General features: G+C 37.6%; 2 protein-coding genes and 1 non-coding gene across 7 annotated transcripts; all 3 read left to right on the forward strand.

Moving 5' to 3' along the window:
• The first annotated feature begins 1,572 nt into the window (after positions 1-1,572).
• Positions 1,573-6,624, forward strand: LOC103990929 (serine/threonine-protein kinase 52). The gene is made up of 7 exons (XM_009410230.3): positions 1,573-1,911; positions 2,083-2,779; positions 4,745-4,866; positions 5,113-5,321; positions 5,408-5,582; positions 5,803-5,937; positions 6,083-6,624. Exons 2-7 carry the CDS (start codon positions 2,467-2,469, stop codon positions 6,287-6,289), a joined length of 1,161 nt encoding a protein of 386 aa, XP_009408505.1. The 5' UTR covers positions 1,573-1,911; positions 2,083-2,466; the 3' UTR covers positions 6,290-6,624.
• Positions 6,625-10,516: 3,892 nt separating this feature from the next.
• On the forward strand, positions 10,517-16,122 carry LOC135678105 (type IV inositol polyphosphate 5-phosphatase 7-like). Of its 5 annotated transcripts, none has more exons than XM_065190499.1 (14): positions 10,517-11,862; positions 11,962-12,055; positions 12,369-12,437; positions 12,514-12,601; positions 12,674-12,778; positions 12,887-13,387; positions 13,471-13,630; positions 13,904-14,097; positions 14,206-14,314; positions 14,579-14,727; positions 14,880-15,135; positions 15,246-15,319; positions 15,524-15,565; positions 15,658-16,122. In XM_065190499.1, the coding sequence occupies exons 1-11, from the start codon at positions 11,833-11,835 to the stop codon at positions 15,103-15,105; spliced, it is 1,725 nt and encodes a 574-aa protein (XP_065046571.1). In that variant the 5' UTR covers positions 10,517-11,832; the 3' UTR covers positions 15,106-15,135; positions 15,246-15,319; positions 15,524-15,565; positions 15,658-16,122. The 5 variants fall into 5 exon arrangements, with proteins under 5 accessions (XP_065046571.1, XP_065046572.1, XP_065046575.1 ...); XM_065190500.1 differs by having other exon boundaries at positions 15,527-15,565; XM_065190502.1 differs by having other exon boundaries at positions 10,518-11,862; positions 13,495-13,630.
• A 4,516-nt stretch (positions 16,123-20,638) lies between these two features.
• TRNAN-GUU (transfer RNA asparagine (anticodon GUU)) lies at positions 20,639-20,712 on the forward strand. Its single transcript has one exon. It is a non-coding gene; the product is annotated as a tRNA-Asn (tRNA).
• The last annotated feature ends 3,866 nt before the right edge of the window (positions 20,713-24,578 follow it).

Consider the following 24,578-nt stretch of genomic DNA (forward strand, 5'->3'; position numbering starts at 1 on the left):
GTGTACTTAAGATCACACCATCTTTTCTGCAATGGTTACCTGCCTTTTCTTTTGTACCACCCACTAATGTGTTTTCACTAATATAAGTGAACATGCAGCATTCTTTGAGTTTAACAAAATTTCCTCAACGATCTGTATAATCCAGACTAGTTCTTTGATTCAAAAAAAACTTTATCAAAGTCTACACCATGATTCATGCAGCATTCTTTAATTCATGCTGCCATTTATCCCATGCTCACCTTTTCAGTTGAAAATGCATATCTACAAACAATGGATTTTTGGCTACTTTGTACTGACAAGTTGACTGAATATGCTCACCTTCAATTTACTGTAGCGAAGCCATTGTTATATTCGACATTAATATGCTCAGTTGTCTTTTTTCCTATGGTTCATACTAGAATATATTCTGAATACAAGGATCCCCGTGCTTTTGCAGGTTGCAGAATTACCTACCAGCATAAATCTTCTCTAGCTTTCTTGCACAAGAAGTGATGTAAGTATTAATAATAATATTAATTTAATGTTCCGATTAATGCAAATAGCAGGTAAAATTGTGAGGAATTGAAAATAAAGTTGAAAGAAAAATAATCTAAAGGCACAAATTGTTGTGCTAAATGTATTCCTCAAGAGATTGCTCAAGATATTGTGAGCATGATCAAAGACCTTAACATCTACTTCCATGTCTTTGCAGGGTTTCACTTCGCATTTCTCCATCTTGGTTCAGATGGTAAGTCTCGTATTCTCGAGTACAATTTGGACTGAAACTTTCAAGACCAGAATAATCAAATCTCCTTGTGTCCCAGAAGTTTCCTTGCCATGCTACCAAATCTGTTGAAAAACCAGGGTTCAGGCTTGACTCAAGAACCTGGCACAGTCTTATGTCCATCATGGCTGATGTGCTTGCCCGTTTTAGCTGAGACATCCAATTAGGCAGAGACCCACAAGACTCATTCTAAGTCATCATCATCATGGCATCCTCCATAGTCTTCTTATATTACCTGTTGAGTTGAATTCGGTAAATATTTCTTGCATTTAAAGGTCCCATACTTTTAAAAGTATGATACTTTCCGTGCACAATTGTCTGCCCATGGACAAATTACTTAGTGTTGGGCTGCCTAACTTATTTAGGTTAGATTGAGGGCTTGAGATCTCATCTTGTGACCAGAATCAATGATAAAATCTTGTTATCATAATTTATTATTTAAAAATAAATGAAGAAGTCTTGTGTTTGTCCATCTACTTTGAAGACCTCATAATGGTAAATGTAAATGGTTTCGCTTGCATATAATTGATGTGTATTTTTTTTGGTGATTATTTGGTCAACTATTCTGCCAATTAAACTACTAGTCTCAAAAAGTTGACTTGACCAAGTCTAAGGAGATGTCTTGGTTATTATATAAGTATTTTATTTTTAGGCTCTGATGTGCATGGTTTTTAGGTTTTGAATTTTGGATCTACATTACCATTTTTTTTTTGGCGTATATCCCTTGTGAGATCAAGAATGATAGGGTAATAAATTTCATTCACTCTATTTGATTGTGTGGATAAGATTACAAACATTGATTCCTTTTTTTGATCGACCAAAGATTTGATTTGTTTTTGTTATAAAGAGGTTGAGCCTCAACCTTCGGGCCAATAGAGAGCTGCCAAGTGGACTCATGGTTCTAAGGTAGTTTGAGATGATCAGAATTCGAGTCGAATTAGGGCTTAATTCGTACCTCTTTATGGCTTCCCCCTCTTTATGGACTCAGTCCTCTCTCCTCTCGTGGGTTCGCCCTTTTTTTCTTTTCTCTCTTCTCCGTCTCCCTCTTTCCTTGCTGATGTGCGTGGAAGCAGTCGGGTTGCGTGGCGCATAGTATTTCCAACCTCACGGCCATCTCCCCTTGTCGCGCGCAGCTGGTGACGCCCCAGGTGATGTCACGCTCTTTCTCTTTCCGCCAAAGCAAAGGCATTGGAGGAGCCAATCGGAAGCCACATCCGAGGCTTTTTGATCGCCCCTCCGTCAACGAATTCGGCTGTTTCTTCTTCCTTTTTTCTTCTTGCGCCTGTTTTGACTCCTCCGCCTCCTCCTCCTCCTTGTAGGCTCGCGTTGTTGTCGTTGATTCGTTTTCCAACGGAGTTGCTGACCTTTGCTGAATTGGCTGCCCTTTCCTGCCTCCTTCCGGCCGGATCGGTGTTTCTTGCGTTTTTCTCGCTGGTAGTAGAACTGTAAAGATCGGATCTTGAAGAGAGTTGTTGCCGAATTCAGCTGAGGTGGTTAAGTTGATTGATATTGCGTTTGGTTGGGGAAATTCTGCGTAGGAGAGCGTGTAATCGAGGGATAAAGGAGCGATTTTGAGGGGAGTTTATTTCGATTCTTTATCCGTTTGCGTTGTGATGTGGAGCCACTGAAGGGTACAAAAAGATCGGATCGTCTGTAGCTTTGTATCTGTCTTGACATTGGGACTGTTGGGTTGATCTGTCGTCATGGATTTGGGCAGCAGAAAGAAAGAGAAGGGTCCTGAAGTGAAGGATTTGGGGGATAAACCAAAACTAAAGGGATTCAGAAGCTTTGGGAGTAACGATATGTTCTTCAGAGCAGACAAGATTGATTTGAAGAGCTTAGATATCGAGTTGGAGAAGCAAATAAACAAAGCATGGAGCAAAGAGAATGGTGGTGCCAAAGGGCCGAAGGAGGAATGGGAGATTGATCTATCTAAGCTGGAGATTCGCTATGTTATAGCTCAGGGGACATATGGTATTGTGTATAGAGGAACTTATGATGGGCAGGACATTGCAGGTACTTTTTTGTTTCACTTTTGGTGCTAAATGTTGCATTCTCTACTTACTTGAGTTTCTACATGCACATCTTATATCGTTTTGATTTAGTGAAAATTTATTGCAACCTCATAGCTCTATTTACTTCATAATCCCGATCAATTGATATTGGAATGTTGTGGTTGTTGTTTGAACAATTAATACTGCCTTCTGATCAAGGTTTTTAATTTCGAATAATACCACCCGTACCGGACGCTACGTACCGATCTGCCAGCAGATTGATACGCGGACCGCTCACTACCGGGCGATACCGTCGATGGGAGCTGTTTCCGCTCTGTTGCCATCTTAAATCGGTCGGTGACGGTTGATTTCAACCATCGTCGCTCGTTACCGAGTGGTATTAGCCGAGGGAGAAGAAAGAAGAGGGAGAAGAAAAGGGAAACCTGGATATTTGGCGCTGCTCTCCCTCGACGATCCCGATACGTTGCATTTGTCTGCCATCATTTATTCAAAGCTGTGAAGCTACAAGAGGATAATTATTCGGAGGGGATGGCATCTTTAAACCATTAGTTATGGCACATAATATTGTGATAGGTATTACTGCAGTTGTTACTTGCCTGAGACACTAAGCCAGGATTCTTAGTCACCTGCCACTCTTTCCATTGTCCTTTAAATGATCAAACACTGACACTGTCAACTGTTCATCAAGTTCGGTGGCACCAGCACCCACCCTGCTGCTTCTAAATCCATTGCCTTTGTCTATAGGTACCCATCCTAGCACTAGTGTGACATGGGCACTTGGAGGCCATCCTCCTTGCGGACAGTACATGAATTCATGTCCCAATTACTCCTGAAAAACTAATTGGTCATCTTCATTTCAGTTGGGTTCATGTATTCATTCACCAAAATAAATCCAAGCACTTGATTGCATCCAGTGTAAAGGAAAAAACCACTGTGTGGAGAAGTACAAAATTCTCATCTTCATCTTTGGCACCTTCGGAAAATAGTAATGGTCAAGTGTGTGCAATTAACTTTGATTGGGTCCTCCTCTTTATTATCAATAAAATGTTACATCTTTTTCTGATTATAATAGATGTATTTGAGACACAATGTACTTTGTTTTAGCAATATGAATACATGCTTTCTACATGATTATATACTAGTTGGTCTCCGTCAATTCTGGTGCTCTGCATGAATTTTTTTTGGTGATTATAAAATATAGTATATTGGAGAGCATAAAGTACTTTGGTTTAGTTACATGAATGCATGCTTTCTACGTGACTATATACTTGTTGGTTACAGCCAATTCTGGTGTCCTGCTTAATCCCCAAACCAAAAGCTAGCCTGATCAAACCAAATTCTTCAAATCAGTTCAGTCTAGGACCCACAATTTTGTCAGTTTATTTACCCACTCTTGCTGGTAGCAAGGTTAACATGCAGATTTAAGTTACCTACATCCACTCAGATTCTCTAGTTGCAGGAGCCACATGCACTGGGCTTCTTTTGTAGTAATTTAAAGTGCATAAATACACTACTGCGCTTGTTATCAATAAAGGTGTATTTTTGTTTCTTCAGCTTTTTGGCTGCTGATGGAATTAATAAAATCAATATATGTGTTTTTTTATTTAACACAGTTTAGCCATGCTTCTATTGGATTTAATGCGAAGAATTATCTGTGTAATATAGATCATAATCTCATTGAGAAAACTTGCATGTTCTGTGGAATGCATGATTATGGTTCATTAACCAGTCAGAGATTTACCCTTCTGTTGGACTTGGGGTTCTTCTTTAACTGCCCTAATTTGATTATAGCCCTTCTGCGCTAGTTGAGAAAATGATCAACTTTTTTAGAGTGGTTGTTGTTAACATCATGTATCAAGAACAGATTCAGACATTTACTTGTAATGTTGTAGATTTTGTTACCAGTATTATTTTGTTTTTGTAGTCTCAAAATTTAGAATACATAATAATCATTCTTATAATGTAGTTAAAGTGTTGGACTGGGGAGAAGATGGTGCGGCCACAGATGCTGAAATTGCTTCTCTTCGGGCATCGTTTAAGCAGGAAGTTGCTGTTTGGCATAAACTTGACCATCCAAATGTTACAAAGGTAAGCAACTTTTTGGAGGTGCAATGACAATCAATCTTGAACTTCGATGATGCTATTAATACTTGTGTTGGTCTGTCAAAAATCTTAGCTATATTATATTTGATTACATCTTGACTGTTGTTTTGTCATGTTTTACAATGTGCAAATCTTCCAACCATTTTCTGGTGAATGATTATGAGCTACTTGTTCTATGTTTATTGTGCAAATTTCTCTGGTACAGTGATAATTAGAGATTTCTTGTTACAGTTTGTTGGGGCATCAATGGGAACTACCGATCTCAAGATTCCACAAAAGAATTCCACAAGCAGTGGACAAACTTCACTTCCAACTCAAGCATGTTGTGTTGTGGTTGAGTATCTTCCTAGGGGAACATTAAAGCAATATTTAATCAAAAACAGGCGAAAGAAGCTTGCATACAAGGTTGTTGTTCAGCTTGCATTGGATCTATCGAGAGGGTGAGTAATGGTAGAAATGTATGTCTTTGCTATCAAAACGTTTGGATGAGCTGAACCATCATGTTAAGCAATTTACAATGTTGCAGATTAAGCTATCTACACTCGCAAAAGATTGTGCATCGGGATGTCAAGACTGAGAACATGTTACTGGATGCCAATTCGAATCTCAAAATTGCTGATTTTGGGGTTGCCCGTGTTGAGGCTCAGAATCCTAGGGATATGACTGGTGCCACGGGTACTCTTGGGTACATGGCTCCAGAGGTGCTTATCTCTCTTCCATTTTCCGTAAACCTTCAAGTATCAGTTTTATCTTGCTTAGGTGCTGCAACTTTGATCATCTAGAATATTTTAACTAAATAAGTGGATGCATCATATGAGCGCTATCTCCCACATGTTATTGATACAATTGAAACATGAGTTAGTCAAATATTTTTTTTACTTTTTAAACATTCAAGAAAATTCACTAAAATAACTTGTGCAGGTCCTTAATGGTAAACCTTACAATAGAAAATGCGATGTATACAGCTTTGGCATATGTTTATGGGAAATCTACTGTTGCGACATGCCATATGCTAATCTCAGCTTCGCAGAAGTCTCCTCTTCTGTTGTTCAAAAGGTATGTTGTGCCCACGATTTTGAGCTTGATGATATCTCATACTTAGGCCTACCAAGGCCCAATGTGAACTTGTCCTTTGAAATGTAATATACTCGGATGCTTAGAGATGTAAAACAAAGGCCGTAAGTTGCTTCTTGCATGACAGAATCTACGACCAGAGATCCCACGGTGTTGCCCGAGTGCTATGGCAAGCATTATGAGGAAGTGTTGGGATGCCAATCCAGATAAAAGGCCCGATATGGACGAGGTCGTGCGGCATTTAGAAGCACTCAACACAAGCAAAGGTGGTGGGATGATACCTGAAGACAAGGCACATGGTTGTTTCTGCTTCACCACAAAACGCGGTCCATAGGCATATTGTGCTGTACTTTTATGGTATACGATGAGGAGCTTTGGAATCCAATTATGCCAAATTACTATGTTGTCACTCGTCAGCTGCCAAAGTCAAGTGGTTGCAAAAAGGTTTCATGCATTGATATGGTGTGGGTTCTTGAATAAAGGTTGACACCCTCTGCAGAGCTACTTACGGTCTTGACCTCCATTATGTAAAGCATGTCTTGCATTTGGCAGACAAATAATTGCTGCAATTGCATTTATATGAAGAAACGCAAACGTGTTTGTATTTTTGTTTCATCCTGAAATTTGCAAATATTGGTGGGAAAAATCCAAGTGAGGAACATTACCAGATGATAATCTTTCTGATACTAAAATATGGGAAGAGTCGATAGAAGCAAAGAGGTACTCTTTGTGTCTCTCGGATCATTCAGGACTTATCTTGTAATAGTAATGTTTACCATGTTGTTAAAGCTTGCTGTCTCAAACTTAGATCACTAGATTCAATTATATTTTCAATGTGAAAAGTAATACGCATTAGAGTTTTGTATTACTATTGGATTGCTCGCTCTCACTTGTGAGCAAGGTTTCTCTTATATCGGTTATATTGGTGTTATACCGATCATTAGTATGGTGCATATTGTGTTTGATATATCATCTGTTGATTGATATATCATATGTTGATATGGATGTACCATTTGTTGATATGGTAAAATTATCGAAATAGCTTCAAAAATTTTTAGAAAATAAAAAAAAATTATATTAGATTTTTTTAAATTAGAAATAAATATAAATTTAGTAAAAAAAATTTAAATTAAAAAAGAATAGTGATACATTTTATTAGCTTTGAGAAATATCTTTGTGATATGTTTTGAATCTTTTTTCATTAATATTGAATTATCTAAAATTATTTTTAGATTATTTTTTAAATAATTTAATTTTTAAGATTCAAATAAATTGAATAATCAATCGATGGATATGCTTGATCTACTTAAAAAAAAAAAAAAAAAAAAACGAGACTCTAAAGGCGATGGATTCATGCTTAAAAAATAAACTTGATTATGATCATCTTGTGAAGCTTTGTGAAAAATGATGTTTGAAAAGTTAAAAAAATAACAAAATTTAAAAGAGGAGAACCTTCAAATGAATCACAGAGTGAAGCTTTTGGATTCATGCTTTACAGAGTGAACATTCAAATTAATTATATTATGTATTGGTCTGCCCAATAATAAGTTGAGTCAAATGGATCCAAGTGCAACTCACTGTGATATATCTCATTGATAGCTGGGCCAAGCTTCTCTCTTTTTCCACTGGTTGCTGAGTGGGACTTGATCTTATCTCACTTTCACATCATTATCACAGAGATAGAGAGGGACAGAGAGAGAGAGAGAGAGAGAGAGAGAGAGAGGAATCTTAGATTTTTGTGAAATCTGGGACAGGCTGAGTCAACCCAGATATGCACTCCTTACTGTTTTCAGAAATTAATTCCACATTCATCTCATTCATTCATTCAATGAAAGTTTCAAAACAAAAAAATAAATACAAGAGTGTTTGGCAACAATCAAATCTATTGGTAGTTTGAAGCTTCCACTTCATATAAAAGCCATGAAGAAAGATGCAAGTGAAGAGCTTGTGCCAGCAATTCATCATCATATGTACCTCAAGTCCATGTTTGTCACCAACCAACATTCTTTTTCTTTTTTTTCATTTCTTATTTGTATCAATTTATTGGATGATTCAGTCAACAACAAACTTTCCTACAGTCTTGAGTCCAATGTTTTGAGAACTGAAGGTGGCTTTTTCTGCAACTCACACATCAATTACTCCTTTTTATGTGAACAGCTCCTGGAAAATGACATGAGGAAAAGTCCAAGACTGAGGAGGGCACAAGGCCTAGTTGGGAGAAAACCCTTTGAGAGAGGAAAGCCAAATAAGATGGGTGAGAAGTCTCTCTTAAAGCTGGAAACAAAAAAAAAAAAAACAAAGAAAAAAGAGGGAGAGGAAGAAGATGCTTTGCGCAAAGCACTGACAGATAGATGTCTCCTTTTACTGCTCCCCGGCCCACCCTCTCTCTCTCTCTCTCTCTCTCCCCACACACACATCTATGCTGCAAATGGGTCCATATGTGCTAAAGCATGTGAGTTATGCTTTCTCATTTGTTGCAATGGAATATATATATATATATATATATATATATATATATATATATATATAGTCATAGCTCTCGTGCGACGGTTGATGTTGCCCCTGTTGACCCAATCGATCCTGCCCTTGTACGTTTTGTTTTTGACCCTAGTGTGAGGAAGGAGGGGGTGCAAGTGTTATCATCATTGCTTATAGCCTGAGGGCTAGCTCTACATTCAACTATTGTCATACCACCCACACCCCTCATGTGAGGACTTATCGTCAGGCCCTCGCATAAGGGTCTGCTATTGTTACTCACAACCCCAAACCTAGTCGTTGTCTCCCTTTGCCTCACTCGTTGGCCCTCGTGCGAGGGCTCATTGTTGTCACTCGCAACCCTAAAGTTGACTGCCCCTGTACTACTCATGTGGGATTACTTTCCTCTATCTCGTGTTTGGCTTCCATCGGATTCATCGTCACCTCCTAAATATGTATGAAAACTGTCAACATAAAGAACTGAACTTGGAAATGAAAAAGAAGGTTGCGGAGGATAAAATGTGTTCTATGCTAAGGACATCTTATAGTTTTGTCATCAAATAATTCTCCTCTCTCTGTATGTATAGTTATGTGTATCTAAATATATATGAAAGATATGAATGTATACATATGTTATTAACTATTTAGGAAGGCAATTAATTGCCAACATATACAAAGGAGGACAAAACTCAAAAAGTTCATACTGGAGCTTGCAACTCAATCTTGCATTGGCTAAACAATGAGAAACATCCTGTGGAGTTGGAGGTTTTGGGATTCTCTATTTGGGAAAGGTAAAAGAAACTGTGAGTTCATCGACTACATCTTTGTCATTGCCAAACTCAAAAGTCACTTGAAAGTGAGAAGTAGAACTCCAGTACCATCCATCATCTTTAGGAATAGAGACATAACCCACTCAGTCCCTCGATCTGCAGCTGCCTTGCACTCTGCTCAGTGCAAGTAGAACCATATTTGTGATCTACAACAGTTCCATGTTACAGCTTCATTTGATGTTGTGATCCTAAAAAGTGATATGTGGATGTAAGCATCAGTAGTAGAATTGTTTTAGTATGAAACAGCTTGATCTAATAATCCCTGGATTTACCACCACCGACATCAACAACAACAACTGTGAGCTGCCTGCAAGAGGAATCAGAATCATCAAATGCAGTGACCTGCAGCAGATGAGCTCATGCTTCTTGGTTGCCGGAATGATGCGATCATCATATCCATGTCTTCACCGAGTCCAAGCTTTTGTTTGTCACTTGGATCTCAGTCAGATAAGACCCATAGTCGGGGCTCATCGGAGGGAGGGAGGGAGGGAGGAAGGATTGGCAGAGAGGTCTCTCTCACACCCACTTCACAAGTGCATTCAGATGCTGGGCCCAAGACTCTCTCTCTCTCTCTCTTGTGCTGCCTTTCTCTTTTCCTCTTCCATTGCCTCAAAAGGATTCCCGAGGCCCACAGGAACAGCTTGTTAGGAGCTGATGAGAGGCATGCAATGATGTCCAAATCAAAGTAGGCCAGTGCCCGCTATCAAAGAGAACAAGATGAGTCTGATGTGAGAGGATGTCACCCATCTTTTGCAGGCCATCAGGTCAAATTATCTTATGACCGGGGCACAAAATTGGTGCCTGATGTAAGTGGAAGCTTCACTAGTTGCAGTGAGGTTGCCGGTAGGATTCCCACCCTCCCAATCAACTACTCCTTTTCTTGTCACCATCGATTCGGTGCAGTTTATGATCTCCTCGAAGCCATCGTGGACATCACTTAATTATCAACATCCTTTTTAATATTCGTCGAGATTCATCCATTTTTAGACGAATAAATTCGATATACGTAATCGAAGCAAAGATAAATTGGATGGTGTAAGACTGGAAAGGTAGATAGATAGCTTGGAGTCGTCTTCTTCTTCCGCTTGGCATTCCAAAGTGGTCCAAAGCAAAGACACTAACGCATGCATTATTGTGTGGCTTTTATGGTGCTAAAACATGCCGCCGGGCAGGACTCTAAAACGCAAACCATGAACACCATATCCTGTCGCCGATTGACATCCAACATTTACAGCCATACAGTAAGCTCAAGCTGTAGAGAGAGAGAGAGAGAGAGAGAGTCCGAGGTAACACATGATGACAGCCCAACACCCACTGGGATTGCAGGGCCACTCGATGGCTATGGTGCCTAAATCCCTACTGGAACTCATCCACAGCTTCGAACATTCCTCTCCCTTGTAGATTACTACTCTGCTGAAAGAACACAGTGCATGCGAAGCATTGCAACCATGGTTACAATGTATTGGAAGAAATAATGGGACAAAGCAGAGTCAGAAAAGGGCGAATTTAGACACATTCTGCCCATATATGTCGAAGTTTTAGCTGCAGAGGTAGCAGCTTCTGAACACACTCGTTTCTCTCTCTCTCTCTCTCTCTCTCTCTCCTTTCCGCCCATGGTTCCACAGTTCTACCCATCTAAGCACATTTGCCCATTAGAAACAGATCTCTAGCAGCCAAAGCAACAGTCTCTCTCTCGCTCTCTCTGACAAGTTTCTGTCTTTTGATGTTTCTTCTCCGCTATTTTTTCTCTCTTGCATCCCAAAGAGAAGGAAGGGTAGATAAGACCAACTGCAGACGGGGTTTGGGGATGCAGAAGAGCAGATTCTGAAAGGTGGCGAGGCCGGCCTAACATTTGTTTTCTTGTTCTTTTCATGTTCTACAATCTATATTTCCTTTGTTTCTCTCTGTGAAGCATTACTCTTCTGGATTTTGGGCGAGCAAAGGCCTCTACAGTCTTAGAGAAGTGGGGGAAGAGAGAGAGAGAGAGAGAGAGAGAGAGCGAGAGAGGTGGAAGGCAGTGTACATAAGTGAGAAAGAAAGATCATTTCTCTTCGCTTTATTCCTGTCCTCCATTGCTCTCTTTTCCTTCCGTTTAGCGCCGAAATTGATGTTTCTTTGTCCAAGATTTGATCTTTCTCGCTCCATTGCGTTTGGCCTGTAGCCGGAGGTTTCAGATCGAAGCCCCATCTGAGAAAGGAGAGGTTTTTCCTCTCCTTGGGCTTTGGTTTGAAGTGGCCGGTTAGGTTCCTGCTCACTTCTTTGTTGTTTGCTGCACGTAACCCTGGAGTAATGTACCTCAATAGAGGGAGATTGCAGGCTTTGTCGCTTTTTTGCGGCTTCTTAGTTTGCTGATCCATCACTGTGGGAAAAATCTTTCGAATCGTTGCGTCGGATATCGGAAGTGGGATTGTTTCGTCCTTGGTCTTCTTCTTTTCTCAAGTAGTGCTCAGTGAAAGCGCCGGCTTTTGCCGCTCTTCTCGATTGGGTTCCCAGTAAGGCCGAGGCTCCTGAAGACTTGTAGGTGGTGGAGGGGAACCGTCGATCGGTGGCTGCATGAAGGAGTGCTGAAACGATGAGAGATGAGAACTCGAAGAAAAGCAAGGTTTTACTGCAGAAAAGATTCAATTTTTATCGTTGTTCCTCTTTCTTTGTCTTAAAGATTGCTGATTTAGCCCTGATTTGTTCTCTTATTTTGTTGTAGTTTTCATGGTCCAAATCCCTGGTTAGAAAATGGTTCAACATCAAGAACAAATCTCAGGACTTCCATGCGGATGATGATGTTGTTGTTGGAAGAGGTACGTCTGATTGCTTCTCTTCCTATAACAGTTAATTTTTCAGATATAGTCCGAGTTATGTGTGTGTTGTTCTCATTTGGTGTTCTGGTCCTGAGACCTCTACTCCATGAACTTGATATGTCATATATCTTGCTGATTGATAGGCTTTCCGTCACTGGTTCTTCTTGCAATCGAAGTATTATCCTCTTGATATACTTTGCAGTCTACATATCCTAGCTGTGTATAACTCATAAAAATTCATAGTATCATAGGTACACAAATGATATATATTTTTTTTCTTTTTCTTTATTGATTATTCTGTGTGTTCTGTCAGGAGACGATAGGGAATGGAGGATGGGTTCTGCAGAGAGTGAGGCATGCACGGTGAAAAAGAGCAGAACAGGTAAGACATTAGTAGATCTTATACTAAGTTGGACCACAACTAAATAGCCGTTTGCTTTTGTTTTGTTGGCCCTCAGAGCAAATGAACAAGAAGAATATGGATCGAGTCCGACGAAGAAGATCTGATGTTGATTTGGCTCAAGCTACTGACGTTCACGACTATAGGTAATTTATATTTGCTAGCAATTACTCAATGGCCTCCGATATGATTGTGATTCTTAACTTTTGTGTTTCTAGAATTTTTGTGTCGACATGGAATGTAGGTGGAAAATCTCCACCAAAAAATTTGAATCTTGAGGAATGGCTTCATGCCTCACCTCCTGCAGACATATATGTTTTGGGGTTGGTTTCTTCACTCTCCTATGGGTTTTACGATTTTTGAGGAACATGTATATGGACACATGGTTTAGCATTACAAACTTGATGAGCCATTTCTTTCTGTATTTGCAGATTTCAAGAGATTGTTCCTCTCAATGCCGGAAATGTTCTTGGTGCAGAAGACAATGGTCCAGCAAAGAAATGGTTGACACTCATTAGAAGGACACTGAACACCCTTCCTGGAACACATGGATGTGGCAGCTATAGCACACCGTCCCCAGTTCCTGATCCACTTGTGGAGGTAGATGCTGATTTTGAGGGTTCCTCAGTGAGGCAACACAATTCATCGTACTTCCACCGACATTCATTCCATTCCATGAGTCGTAGTTTACGAATTAATGGCGATATCATGGAACTGCATCCAAGGCTGGATCGCCGTTTCAGTGTTTGTGATCGAGTAAGCACCGGGAGCAGGCCAAGTGATTTTGATTCAAATTTTAGATGTGGAGATTCATCTGATGATGAGAAAGTTGCGGAACAATCTCCTTCTGCTGGAATTTTCTCACCGTCGTCATATGCTTATGGTGCTCCGCAATATATGGGAGAAAGAAATAGATCATCATCCCACACTAGGTACTCCTTTCCTAAGATTTATTTCATTAATTCCATTTGGTTCTGCCTCATTGGTAAAAGTCTAAAATATTTCAGAAATTCAGAATTATAACTTGTCACAGTTCTAGGTATTGCTTGGTTGCCAGTAAGCAGATGGTTGGCATATTTCTAACAGTTTGGGTGCGAAGTGAAATTAGGGGTGATGTACAGAACTTGAAGGTTTCTTGTGTTGGAAGGGGACTGATGGGTTGTCTTGGAAATAAGGTAGTCATACTGTTTTTCTAAAGTACCCTGATTTCTGGCAAATATCCTCTGTATTATCAGCTCTTGCAAACTTAACTTTGCAAACAATTGAAGAATACCCCATTTCACTTATTTTATCATGTTGTACTGCACAAGTTAGCTACAGATTCTTGTTTTTCGTGCCTTATTTGTGACACAAGGAAGTCTTTTGTTCTTTTGCAAATACATGTTTACAATTTCTCTTCTGTGTGCTCTTCCTGAATACAAAGGCAATCTTTTATTGGCTCTTTCCAGGGTTCAATATCAATTAGCATGACTTTGCACCAAACAAGCTTCTGCTTCATCTGTAGTCATTTGACCTCAGGACAGAAAGAGGGGGATGAAGCACGGAGGAACCTAGATGTGATGGAGATTTTAAAAAAGACGAGGTTTCCACGGGTGCAAAAGGCATGTGATGAGAAGACTTGTGAAACAATTCTCGATCATGAGTAAGCCCAATATTTACAACTTGCTATTGTTCAATCATTTTTTTCTCATACGGCAAAAAATAGCAAATATTTATGTTAAGCATAATCTCATTCTATTTTTAATGTCAGTCGTATCATATGGCTTGGTGATTTAAATTACCGCATCGCTCTTTCATATCAGTCCGCAAAGGCTTTAGTTGAGATGCACAACTGGAGAGCTTTGTTGGAAAAAGATCAGGTGATTTACCAATTCTTTCATAAGTGCTATATAAGCATTAGATTTACTATCAGTTATCCCTTGATTTTGTACAAAACACATTAGAATAACTTCAAGGATATGAAGATCATTTGAGGTATTAAGAATCTGATGCTTTTTAGATTCTCTCTATAAGAAGGGATAAAGATCCCTTGTGGCCTTGAAAGTGTTGATTCTTCTATTCCTTGTTATGTATTCTAAAATTGCTAGTCGAAATCTCTAATTTTTTCTTTTTTTCTGAAACAGCTTCGAATGGAGCAAAGATGTGGCCGTGTTTTTGAAAGATGGAAAGAAGGAAGGATATGTTTTCCTCCCACCTATAAATACTCGAACAACTCTGATAGATACACAGGGGATGACATGCACAGAAAAGAGAAACGGCGGACACCTGCATGGTAGAATATTAAATCATATCTTTAGCTAAAAGTTCCTCCCACTCTGTTTTCTTCATTATAGATATTTTCTTAAACCGACTATTTTGGTTTTATTTTTTTTGTTTCTGTCATCAAATTGTTGAAGCTGATTGGTATCTCCTTTTTGGTTGAAGGTGTGACCGGATTTTATGGTATGGTAGAGGTCTTACTCAGTTGTCTTATGTACGTGGGGAGTCTAGATTCTCCGACCACAGACCTGTATACGGTACTTTTACTGCAAAGGTTGAAATAATCAATCACAACCGGATTAAGAAAAACATGGGTTGTTCTAGCTCTCGGATAGAGGTGGAGGAACTCTTGCCCTACTCGCATGGTTACACAGAACTCAGTTTCTACTGATGTGGCTGAAGATTTCCGGATGGAATTAAGGTCCAATATCTTCTTTCTTCTGCCACACGATAACCTTTTTCTTTTGACCTTTAGAACGATCATGCATTTTGATCACTTGTAATTATTTATTCCCTTTCCCGTCAGTGCAGGTTGTTTTGCATCTATTGATCCCAAAAATGAACCTAACATTTTTTGCGGACTCGGCATCCATCAATGAAAGCAGGTGCCTATATTTTGTTTAAACAATTACCAATACTTCGGTACTTAAAATTCTTTTGGATCTATGTTTCGACACCATTTCAACCCGTAACTGTTTGACAATTTTTTTTTTTTTTTTGTGAAAATGTTGAACTGCATTTGGCATATGAATTCTTTAGATCTACAATCTGAACAAAATTGATGTTGTGTTGTTAACCATGTCTTGCAGCAGCAACCAGGGAATAGCCACTTTTCAGAAATTAACTCTAAGGTAATTACTTTTCCTTTCCATTTGAACTTGTTTCTGAAATTAGTACTATTTCCTATTAAACCTTCGGCACTGTCTGCTTGTCCATCTGCCAGGGAAAACCGAGTTTGTTGCTGAACAACCAGTCAAGATTTCAATTCCTCAATAATTAAGCTACTAACAATCAACTTAACCAGCTTTTTTCATTTTTGGAAAACCAAGAATTCTCATTGTGTGACAATTTGTCGACTTGATCAAGCAAGATGGTCGAATAAAAGGAATGACGAAATCGACCCAAAGAACTCTTGGGGGATGTCAGCCACTCCGAAACCGCAAGATGGGTGTTATTATAGTTTCAATTTTTCATTTAGAGTTATTCTGACAAAAGAGTGTAGGAATTTTTGGTAGAATGAGTGAGACAAACAATGTTCTTTCTGTTCCATATGTTGCTGTTGATCGATAAAGGAATGTAGCTATTATACATAACTCAAGCTTTGCTGGGTTTCCGGTGATGAAGCTTGGATAAAGTTGGCAATGAGAAGAATGAAGCTACTGAGAGAAGCATAAAGCTTTTCAGATCATACTAATGTGAAGTTATTGACTTTGTAAAAAACTCTCATAATATCTATTGTATCAAAGCATATATTTTTCAGATTTACAAAAGAATTCTTAATGATTGGATTTGTTTGTTAGGATTAGAAGATGTTGGTGTGACTTCAGCTCTTTTGGTAGGAGAGAAAAGAGGAGAGATATGATCACTGTGGCACAACATTGGTTTTGCTGAAAGATCAGAACAATGTTCAGTTGGCCTGAATTATAAATAGAGGTCTGCTTTGCTTCTTCTTACTGGGAGAAACTTTTAGAAAAGCATGAAGATGACAGAGTTGGTTGGCAGACTCGGAGACATGAACAATGGGGACCTAAAAAATAGTCAGAGGAAATGGGATCAGTACAATGCATATTTATTTTGGTGTAGTACACCTTTTTGACTTGCTCTCTCTGTGGTTGAAAGATCATGAAATATATTTAATTGAAAATATATCTTAATTCATAGAAATAATGTTTTAGGAGACTTTCATAAAAAACCAAATATTCTATTATAAAAAAAAAAACAACCTAGATAGAAATTTGATTTCTATCCTTATCCTTTATAATATTGTTAATGAAAATATCATACCGTATCGGATAAGTAGAAACTGGATCATATTTTAAATTTATAAAAATATGATTCATCCCAACATTCATTTAAAATAGATTATCCGGATGGGATAACATAAAATAAAAATAAAAATGAAAATATTCACTGTGCAATAAAAATTAGAAATATGCATATGAGAAAAAAATAAAAATGAAGAAAAAGAATAATATCATAATTGACAATGTTGAATAGCACATAATGAGTTGATGTGATGTAAAAAAAATCTTTGTTTATGTTTGGGACAATTCAATTCTATTATAACTCCAAATCATCATTATCACCACTTTCCTATCATCATCACAATCATTATTGTTGTTATCATAAAAACTTCATCGACTAAATTATATATATATATATATATATATGAAATCAATGTTTGAATCGTAGCACGAATCTCAAAGCCGGCTCCCGAGTTTAATTTCCCGCCTCGACCCACATATATAAGTCCAGTCTTCTTGGCGGGTTCGTCTCATCCTCTCTTCGCCCCCCTCTGTCTCCGGAAGTCATCGAGGGGCCACTTCAACTCCAATGGCGAGGAATCGATCCGTGGAGTCTGTAGAATCCGCATCTCATCTCCGATGAAGACCTCAGAGCCAGCGGCGATTCGTCGTGAGCTCTCTCAGAAACCCTAATGTCGCTCCTCTTTTCGCCCAAGATTGATGCTAGAGCTCGATTCTGGATTCAGTGACAATTGCGGTTCAAATGCTTCTTCCAGCGGGCGGAGGTGACGGATATCGATGTGTGCCGCGTCCTGGACTCGGTGAAGCTTCATCCATCCGCTGGCTCTCCTTCTTGCAAGGGAGAGCCTCTCTTTAAGTCGTAGGTCTTCTCGATGCAATTTGATATGTCGATCATTGATTGTATATGGCACCGACTCCACGAATCGTTCTTTTCCGTGATCGTTGCTCAGCAATGCTCGTCTTTCTTCGATTTTGATTCTTGTAATAGGGGAATTGAGCGCAGCGAAGGACTTCACTGCGAGCTATGAAAGGATGATTCCGTTGGCTCAGATGCTGCCACGGGTTCGGCTACATATGAACACTGTTATATCAGAGCTTCTCGATAGATTGAATCTGAAAGCGAGGTCATTACTTAAATCGATTCTAATTCATGTGATGTTCACAGTCTGCTACTCATTCTTCATTATTATGTTGCATATTTTGTTCGTGACACACTTCTTCACATGTTTTGTATTATAGAACCTGTGGGATTCTCTTGTACTATGGCTAGCATTGAGATGTATGTTTATTACCCTCTATGATATCATTTGCTTGCACTGTATGAGTTGCAACATATCCTGTACGATATGATACTTGTTAACCCTCATATTTGTTGATTTTGTTCATAATCGTTTTTGTGACGAAGCTTCTTGTCTCTGTGAAACCATGAAATTTCAAAAAAAAAAAAAAAAAAAAAAAGAAGATCTGCTTGTCGCTGTTGAAAACCACTAAAATGTCATTTTTTAGAACTAAAAGAAAACAAATATAGATTTCTATTGCAACATCAGAGGGTTGACATTAATAAAATGCTGTAAACCCACAATCACTGGTATTCATGTTTGGAATATTGGAGAAGATCTGATAGATGACTTAGATAGAGTAATTAAATAGCTATTAAGAAAGTCAAGAGAATAAACCTAATAGTGTCACTTGATCAGAAGATGTTAACTTTGTAGGTTGTAGGAGTCAGGTCTTCTAACAAGGAGTCCTATCATTGTAAAATAAGTTAAAGAGCATCTGTATATTATCATTTAGAAGATTTTTGTTCTAGTGTCAGATGTTTTGGTTGATAGTTGTTACCATCACTTCCTCCCATCCCACCCTAACTATTTCTTTGCATGAAGCTTCTTGATGTGGTAGGTTACACATGATTCACTATCTTGCAACATATTGGTAATGTTAGATGGACTCTTGCATCTACGCCTACAAAACTTGTTGGATATGTATCCACATGTCTATGGGTCTGCCTCTTATTAGATCCTTCAGTGATGCTATTCCAGTATCATGATATAATAACCATTACAAGTAGGTCTTCTTTTATTATTTCATGCTTCTTTCAAAGTGAATTTCCAATTTTTCACAAGAGCAGCTCCTAATATTATATTTGTATCATTAATTTTTTCCTCTTGAAGAGGTAAGATGAGGCAGAATGAACTTCAGTACATGGTGGTCAGAGTTGGTATCCAGGTCAAATGAGAGGATCATCACTCTGCATATGCCCCAAGATGATCCATTTTCCAAAAAAAATTCCCAAAATGCTTGGGTTCAAGTTTCTAATGGTTGATGACTCAATTTTACATTGACTACTTTATTTTTACTCATCTCAGACCTATCGGGATATAGATTTTCACTTTAAGACAATGAATGGAGAAGTGTTCATTATCGCCATTGTTGTTGTCATTGTTAACAATATTATTACTACTATTATCAAATAAGAGCATTAAAAGAAACTCTCTTTCAGGTTCAGAAACTTTTTTGATGTCAGAGTAGGCACTATCCATTGATTATGCAATGAATTCAGCTTAAGAATTAAAAGTGACATTTTCCCTAATTGTTCAAAGAAATATCTTACTTCATAGGTGATAATTGCCTGGGCACATGAATCACTTGTTGTGTCTTCTTACTTAATCCATCGGCACTATTTATGGGAGAAAATTATATGGTGAGAGATGTCTCCTGCTATGTATTTAACTCATTGTCCGTTAGTCTTATTCAGTCTTCTTATATTCTTCACCACTCTGCTACCAGACCTTTGTTCATAAATTTTCTTTTGTTGTAGGCAAACCCATGCTTGAGCTTGTAAGCTCACTCACATAATCATTTGTTGTACCTGCCATCAGTATGAATATGGGAATTATGTCATCCACAGTTCTTAACGAGAAGTTAGACTTGTAAATGCTGCTCTTATTTGTGCTGGATTTGTCCAGCATTTTGCTGTTGTATGCTCCTGCATGTCAACTGAAAAGCTTTAGTTGATTGTTTAAACTAATAATGTTGCTTGGAACATGTACTTAGGCCTATTAGCTTGCATATTAATGAATGTTTGATGTTTTTTATGTACTAAGTTAGTAGGATTCATTGCCACTATTTTTCAGCTTATGGAAAATGAGATTGGTAGGCGCTAGTAGCTTCTTCTATTTGCATCAATGTTGATTGGATGAACTGTTTGGTGATAGTGGCCTATTCTAATTGTCTGCAGACAATGCAACAAGTATTCCAAGGTTTTCTTGGCAGAGTATTTTTGGTGCTGCATTCAGTTCTTATCATAAACTACTGCTGGTCAAAATTATCGGACCTTCAGAACCAAGTAAGTTTTGTGCATTCCATGGAAGCATCCTCTATCAAGTGTTGTCTGCCATAGCATACTTGGGTTTTTGTCTTTGGTTATTCTTTTATCCTTTCTTCTAAAGTTTAGTTGCCGTTGATTGATTCAGGTCACCGTTTTAAGGACTCACAATGTTCAATATTGTCATATGTCCAAACCTGAGGGAGATTCCATTTGAAAAAGAACTTAATGTTCAGAATTTTCCAGACTCAGTTGCCTCATTTGCAGATAATTTATGTTACAGTAAGGTACTTCATGTGTCCATTTAAAATTATATTTAACTGTCTACAGGTGTTACGAAACTAAACACTGAAGAATTTGGAACAAGCATTCAAGACTCAGTGCATCAATGTATGATTGTGATTGTTCCTGTCCAGCAAACCAGGTTAACCTTTCAGTTATCTGCAAGTAAACAAATATTTATACTTCTCCTGAAGTTGCATATGAACCTTTGCTCAGGATCAGTGGTAGCTATTCTTCTCTTAAATAAGATTACTGGAATCTAATATATGGGGATCAAGACTTTGACATATAGAAAATGTGTAAAAATTTATTAATATCATCTTTATCAATAAGCTGGAATAGCTCAGTTGGTTAGAGCGTGTGGCTGTTAACCACAAGGTCGGAGGTTCAAGCCCTCCTTCTAGCGAATGTTTTTTTTTTATTACTTTTAGAAATAAATATTATGTTTAGTCTTCCATCGAATACTGCTCTTCCATTTTTTTTTGTCCTTTTGAACAAATATTATTTTGAGTCTCTGATTTCTAATTTTTTTTTTTATATTTTAAGGCAACTTTATCTCTCAAATTTGATAAACATTATTATGTTTTTTAATGCTTATTTTTAGTCATTTTAACCTGGGACTATTTTCTAGCATTAATTGCTTCTAACAGATATATCTTAGTCTTTTCAGGATGGTGATCTTCTGTCATGCTCATTTCTAATTATTTATTTATTATAGAATATTTTTCTATTTTACATTTGATGCAGATTTGGCAGCCTCCTGCAAGTGAGATTTCTACATTAAATTATTTCTAGCAGCCTTTCAGCATGGTAATCTTCTCACATGTTGATTTCTAATTATTTTGGTATCTTAGAGTTCTATCTTAAATTTGATTAGCTTGATTATGTTATATTCATTTCTGTTTATTTTGGGATATAGAGTATGATTATCTTTTATTTTGCTCATTTCTATCTTAAATTTGACGAGCATGATTATCTTTTACTATGCTCATTAGTCATTTCTATATTAAATTTGTTGAGCATGATCATCTTTTATTAGGCTCTTTAAATACAGAGTATGATTATACGTTGTTCATTTATGTCTTAAATTTGATGAGCACTCTGTGATTTTAACTTGGGACTATTTTTCTATCATAAATTTCTTCTAGCCAGTGTTATCTTTTAGTCTCTTAGCATGGTGATCTTCTGATTTGGTCATTTCTACTTTCTTTTGGATTATAATGTATTTTTGTATGTTAATTTTTTTAGCATTATTATCTTTCATGATGCTCTTTTTTAGTCATTTTGAGATTTTAACATGGGACTATTTTCTGTCATTAATTTCTTGTAACAAATTTTTATTTTTTATTTTTTCAGTTTTTTAGCAGATCTATCTTCTCAAGTGCTCATTTCTAATTTAAAAATAATGAATGCATTTTTCTCATAATCATATAATACATTTTCATCTTCTTTTCTTACAATCCAGCCTTTATGTTTTCAAGTTAAAAAAAAAATATTGAGAAGTCTTCTATTGACAATTAATGGGTTTGGCTCAATTTAGTGATAGATCCAATTGAAGTTGCATCTTTGAGTCTATTAGGGTTCAAAATTATAAAAAAAAAGAAGAAGAAGAAGAAGCTACATCTTTGAAGTTTAGTATGACCAAACTAATGATTGTAAGACAGGAAGTAGACACAGTGGTTCTCTTTATTCTTGTTTGGCTACAATTCTTATACATATTTCATTTGGCCGACACCTTCTATGGCTTATATATAAAGGAAAAGTATTCTTTTTTCATGAATAATATATTATTTAAAAATGGGCAGGACCATCTTTCCTAATGCAGCTGAAGCCAATCTGATAAGCTTTTCCCATCCTCCATATCTTCTCAATCACATCCAAAATTATCTTACAGTCAATGCTGATAGTAGAGCACTGCAAAATTGGTGATATTGACTGTCTGCTAGCATCTACTTTCACTGAATGTGCAAGCTGGAGAGAAGGTGAAAGTTGTAAAGCTTTTCTCCATGAATTTTTCTGGCAAAAGAAACAAATAATCATGTATTGACGTCAGTCAGTCTCTTGGCATACATTTTGTGCCAGTTATATGTAAACAGTCCTCTCTTTTTATCTCTGATGTGGTTCCAAGCTTCAAGCATACAAATGGAACACCTCCTTATATCAGGTATTATTATAGTATAGAACACCTCAATCTATTTCAATTGTATATTTCTATACATGAATGTGGATTATTTTTTTTTTATTTTTATTTTTTATAGCAATATGACGTTTCTTGCTATGAAACATCTTTTAGTAGTTTTATATATTTGCTGTAGAAAGTTAATGATGGATGGATGGATGTAACCGATCGATCAATCATTGTCATAGTTATTTATTTATATAAAAAAATATTTTATTTATTGTTATCATCATTACAATCATTTATCATCACCATCACCGGTTGTCATGCCACAAAGCAATCATGATCATCGTGGCAATCGTCATCAATTATCTCAATCATAGTTGTCGTTCTTGTTATCATGATCATCGATCACTTCATTAGCTAAGCCTTATTTTGTACACTTATACGAGTGAAAGATGAGATGGAAAAAAAAGCTTAATTAAACATAGAAATTAATTTAAACTTTCGATAGCAAAGTTGTGATCTTAGCTGGAGCGGCATCAAGCACGAATCTCAAAGACCACTCCCTCGTTTGACTTCCCGCCTCAACCCTCTTTTTTATCTTCTGATAACCCTCGTCTTCTTTTCCGGTTGTATTCTCTCTTTCCCGCCCCCTCTCTCGCTGGACCTCAACGAGGGGTAACTTCCTCTCTCCAATGGCGAATGATTGGTTCGAGGTAGCCTTCATACCCACCGTGGAGGAGTCTCTAGGATCCGCATCGCCTCTCCAGTGGCGGCGATTCGTCGTGAGCTCCCTCATAAACCCTAATCTCGCTCCTCTTTTCGCCCAAGATTGATGCTAGTCGCCGATTCTGGATTCAGGTTCAATTGTGGTCCAAAAGCTTCCTCCATCGGCTAAGGTGATGGATATGAGAGAGAGAGAGAGAGAGAGGGCAGCGGAGGACTTCATTGCTTTTGATTTGATGCGTCTATCATTATATCTTAGGTCATTTCGATACAATTTGATGCGTCTATCATTGATCGTAAATGGCGCCGGCTACATGAAATCGGTCCTTTCCACGATCGTTGCTCAGCAATGCTTATCTTTCTTTGCTTTTGATTCTTGTAATAAAGGAATGGAGGGCAGCGGAGGACTTCATTGCGAACTTCCTAGGTCATGGCTCAAACCGATTCTAATGTCTCTGATGTTCACAATTTGCTACTCATTCTGTATAATTATGTTCCACACTTTATTAACGAATCACTTATTCACATGTATGGTATTACAAAACATGAAACCTTTGGGATTCTCTTGTTCCTCTTTGACATCATTTGTTTGTAATGTATGAGTTGCAACATTTCTTGTATGATATGATCTTTGTTACCTCTCGGTTTTGTTCAAAGTCTCACATATTGATAATGTTAGATTGTCTCTTGCATCTACACCTACAAAGCTTGTTAGATATGCATCCACATGCCCATGTCTCTGCCTCTTATTAGATTCTTCAGTTATGGTATTCCAATATCATGATATAATAATCATTGCAAGTGGATCTTATTTTACTATTCCATGCTTCTTTGAAAGAGAATTTCCAACGTTTCACCAGAACAACTCTAATCATATTTGTATCATTAATTTCTCCCTCTTGCTTTCCTCAGGATTCCCTCTCAAGGAATAAAAAGGTAGAAATTGAAAATTATGTGTTCCCTCTTTGTTTGAAGAAATATCCTATTGCCTAGGTGATAATTGCATGGTGACCTAAATCACTTTCTTGTGTCTTCTTATTAATTCTGTCTGCAGTATTATTGGCAGCAAATTATATGGTGAGATATTCTTTCTGCTACACATTTAACTCATTATCCACTTGCCCTTTTTCAGTCTTTTCCTTACTCTTCATTAAAACATGCTTGTTCTAAAGTTTTCCACTGGTCTTGTTCTAAAATTTTCTTTTGCTGATAGGAAAAAACATGCTTGATCTTGTAAGCTTACTCATATAATCATTTGTTGTACCTGCCATCAGTATGAATACGGAGCTTAGGTTAATTGTTTTAGATTTCTAATGTTGCTTGGAGCATGTTCTTAGGTCTATTAGCTTGCATATTAATGAATGTTTGATGTTTTTCATGCACTAATTTATTAGCTTTTAGTCTGCTGTATTTTTTTTATGAGG

Source organism: Musa acuminata, chromosome BXJ1-7, assembly GCF_036884655.1.
Source record: "Musa acuminata AAA Group cultivar baxijiao chromosome BXJ1-7, Cavendish_Baxijiao_AAA, whole genome shotgun sequence".
NCBI lineage: Eukaryota > Viridiplantae > Streptophyta > Magnoliopsida > Zingiberales > Musaceae > Musa > Musa acuminata.

Excerpts from the sequence above, each read along its gene's own strand:
- LOC103990929 (XM_009410230.3), top strand. The coding sequence starts at position 2,467 with ATGGATTTGGGCAGCAGAAAGAAAGAGAAGGGTCCTGAAGTGAAGGAT. Across the intron at positions 5,322-5,407 it reads GCATTGGATCTATCGAGAGG|ATTAAGCTATCTACACTCGC; the intron begins GTGAGTAATGGT and ends ACAATGTTGCAG. Across the intron at positions 5,938-6,082 it reads CCTCTTCTGTTGTTCAAAAG|AATCTACGACCAGAGATCCC; the intron begins GTATGTTGTGCC and ends CTTGCATGACAG.
- LOC135678105 (XM_065190499.1), top strand. The coding sequence starts at position 11,833 with ATGAGAGATGAGAACTCGAAGAAAAGCAAG. Across the intron at positions 12,779-12,886 it reads GCAGACATATATGTTTTGGG|ATTTCAAGAGATTGTTCCTC; the intron begins GTTGGTTTCTTC and ends CTGTATTTGCAG. Across the intron at positions 14,098-14,205 it reads GAAACAATTCTCGATCATGA|TCGTATCATATGGCTTGGTG; the intron begins GTAAGCCCAATA and ends TTTTAATGTCAG.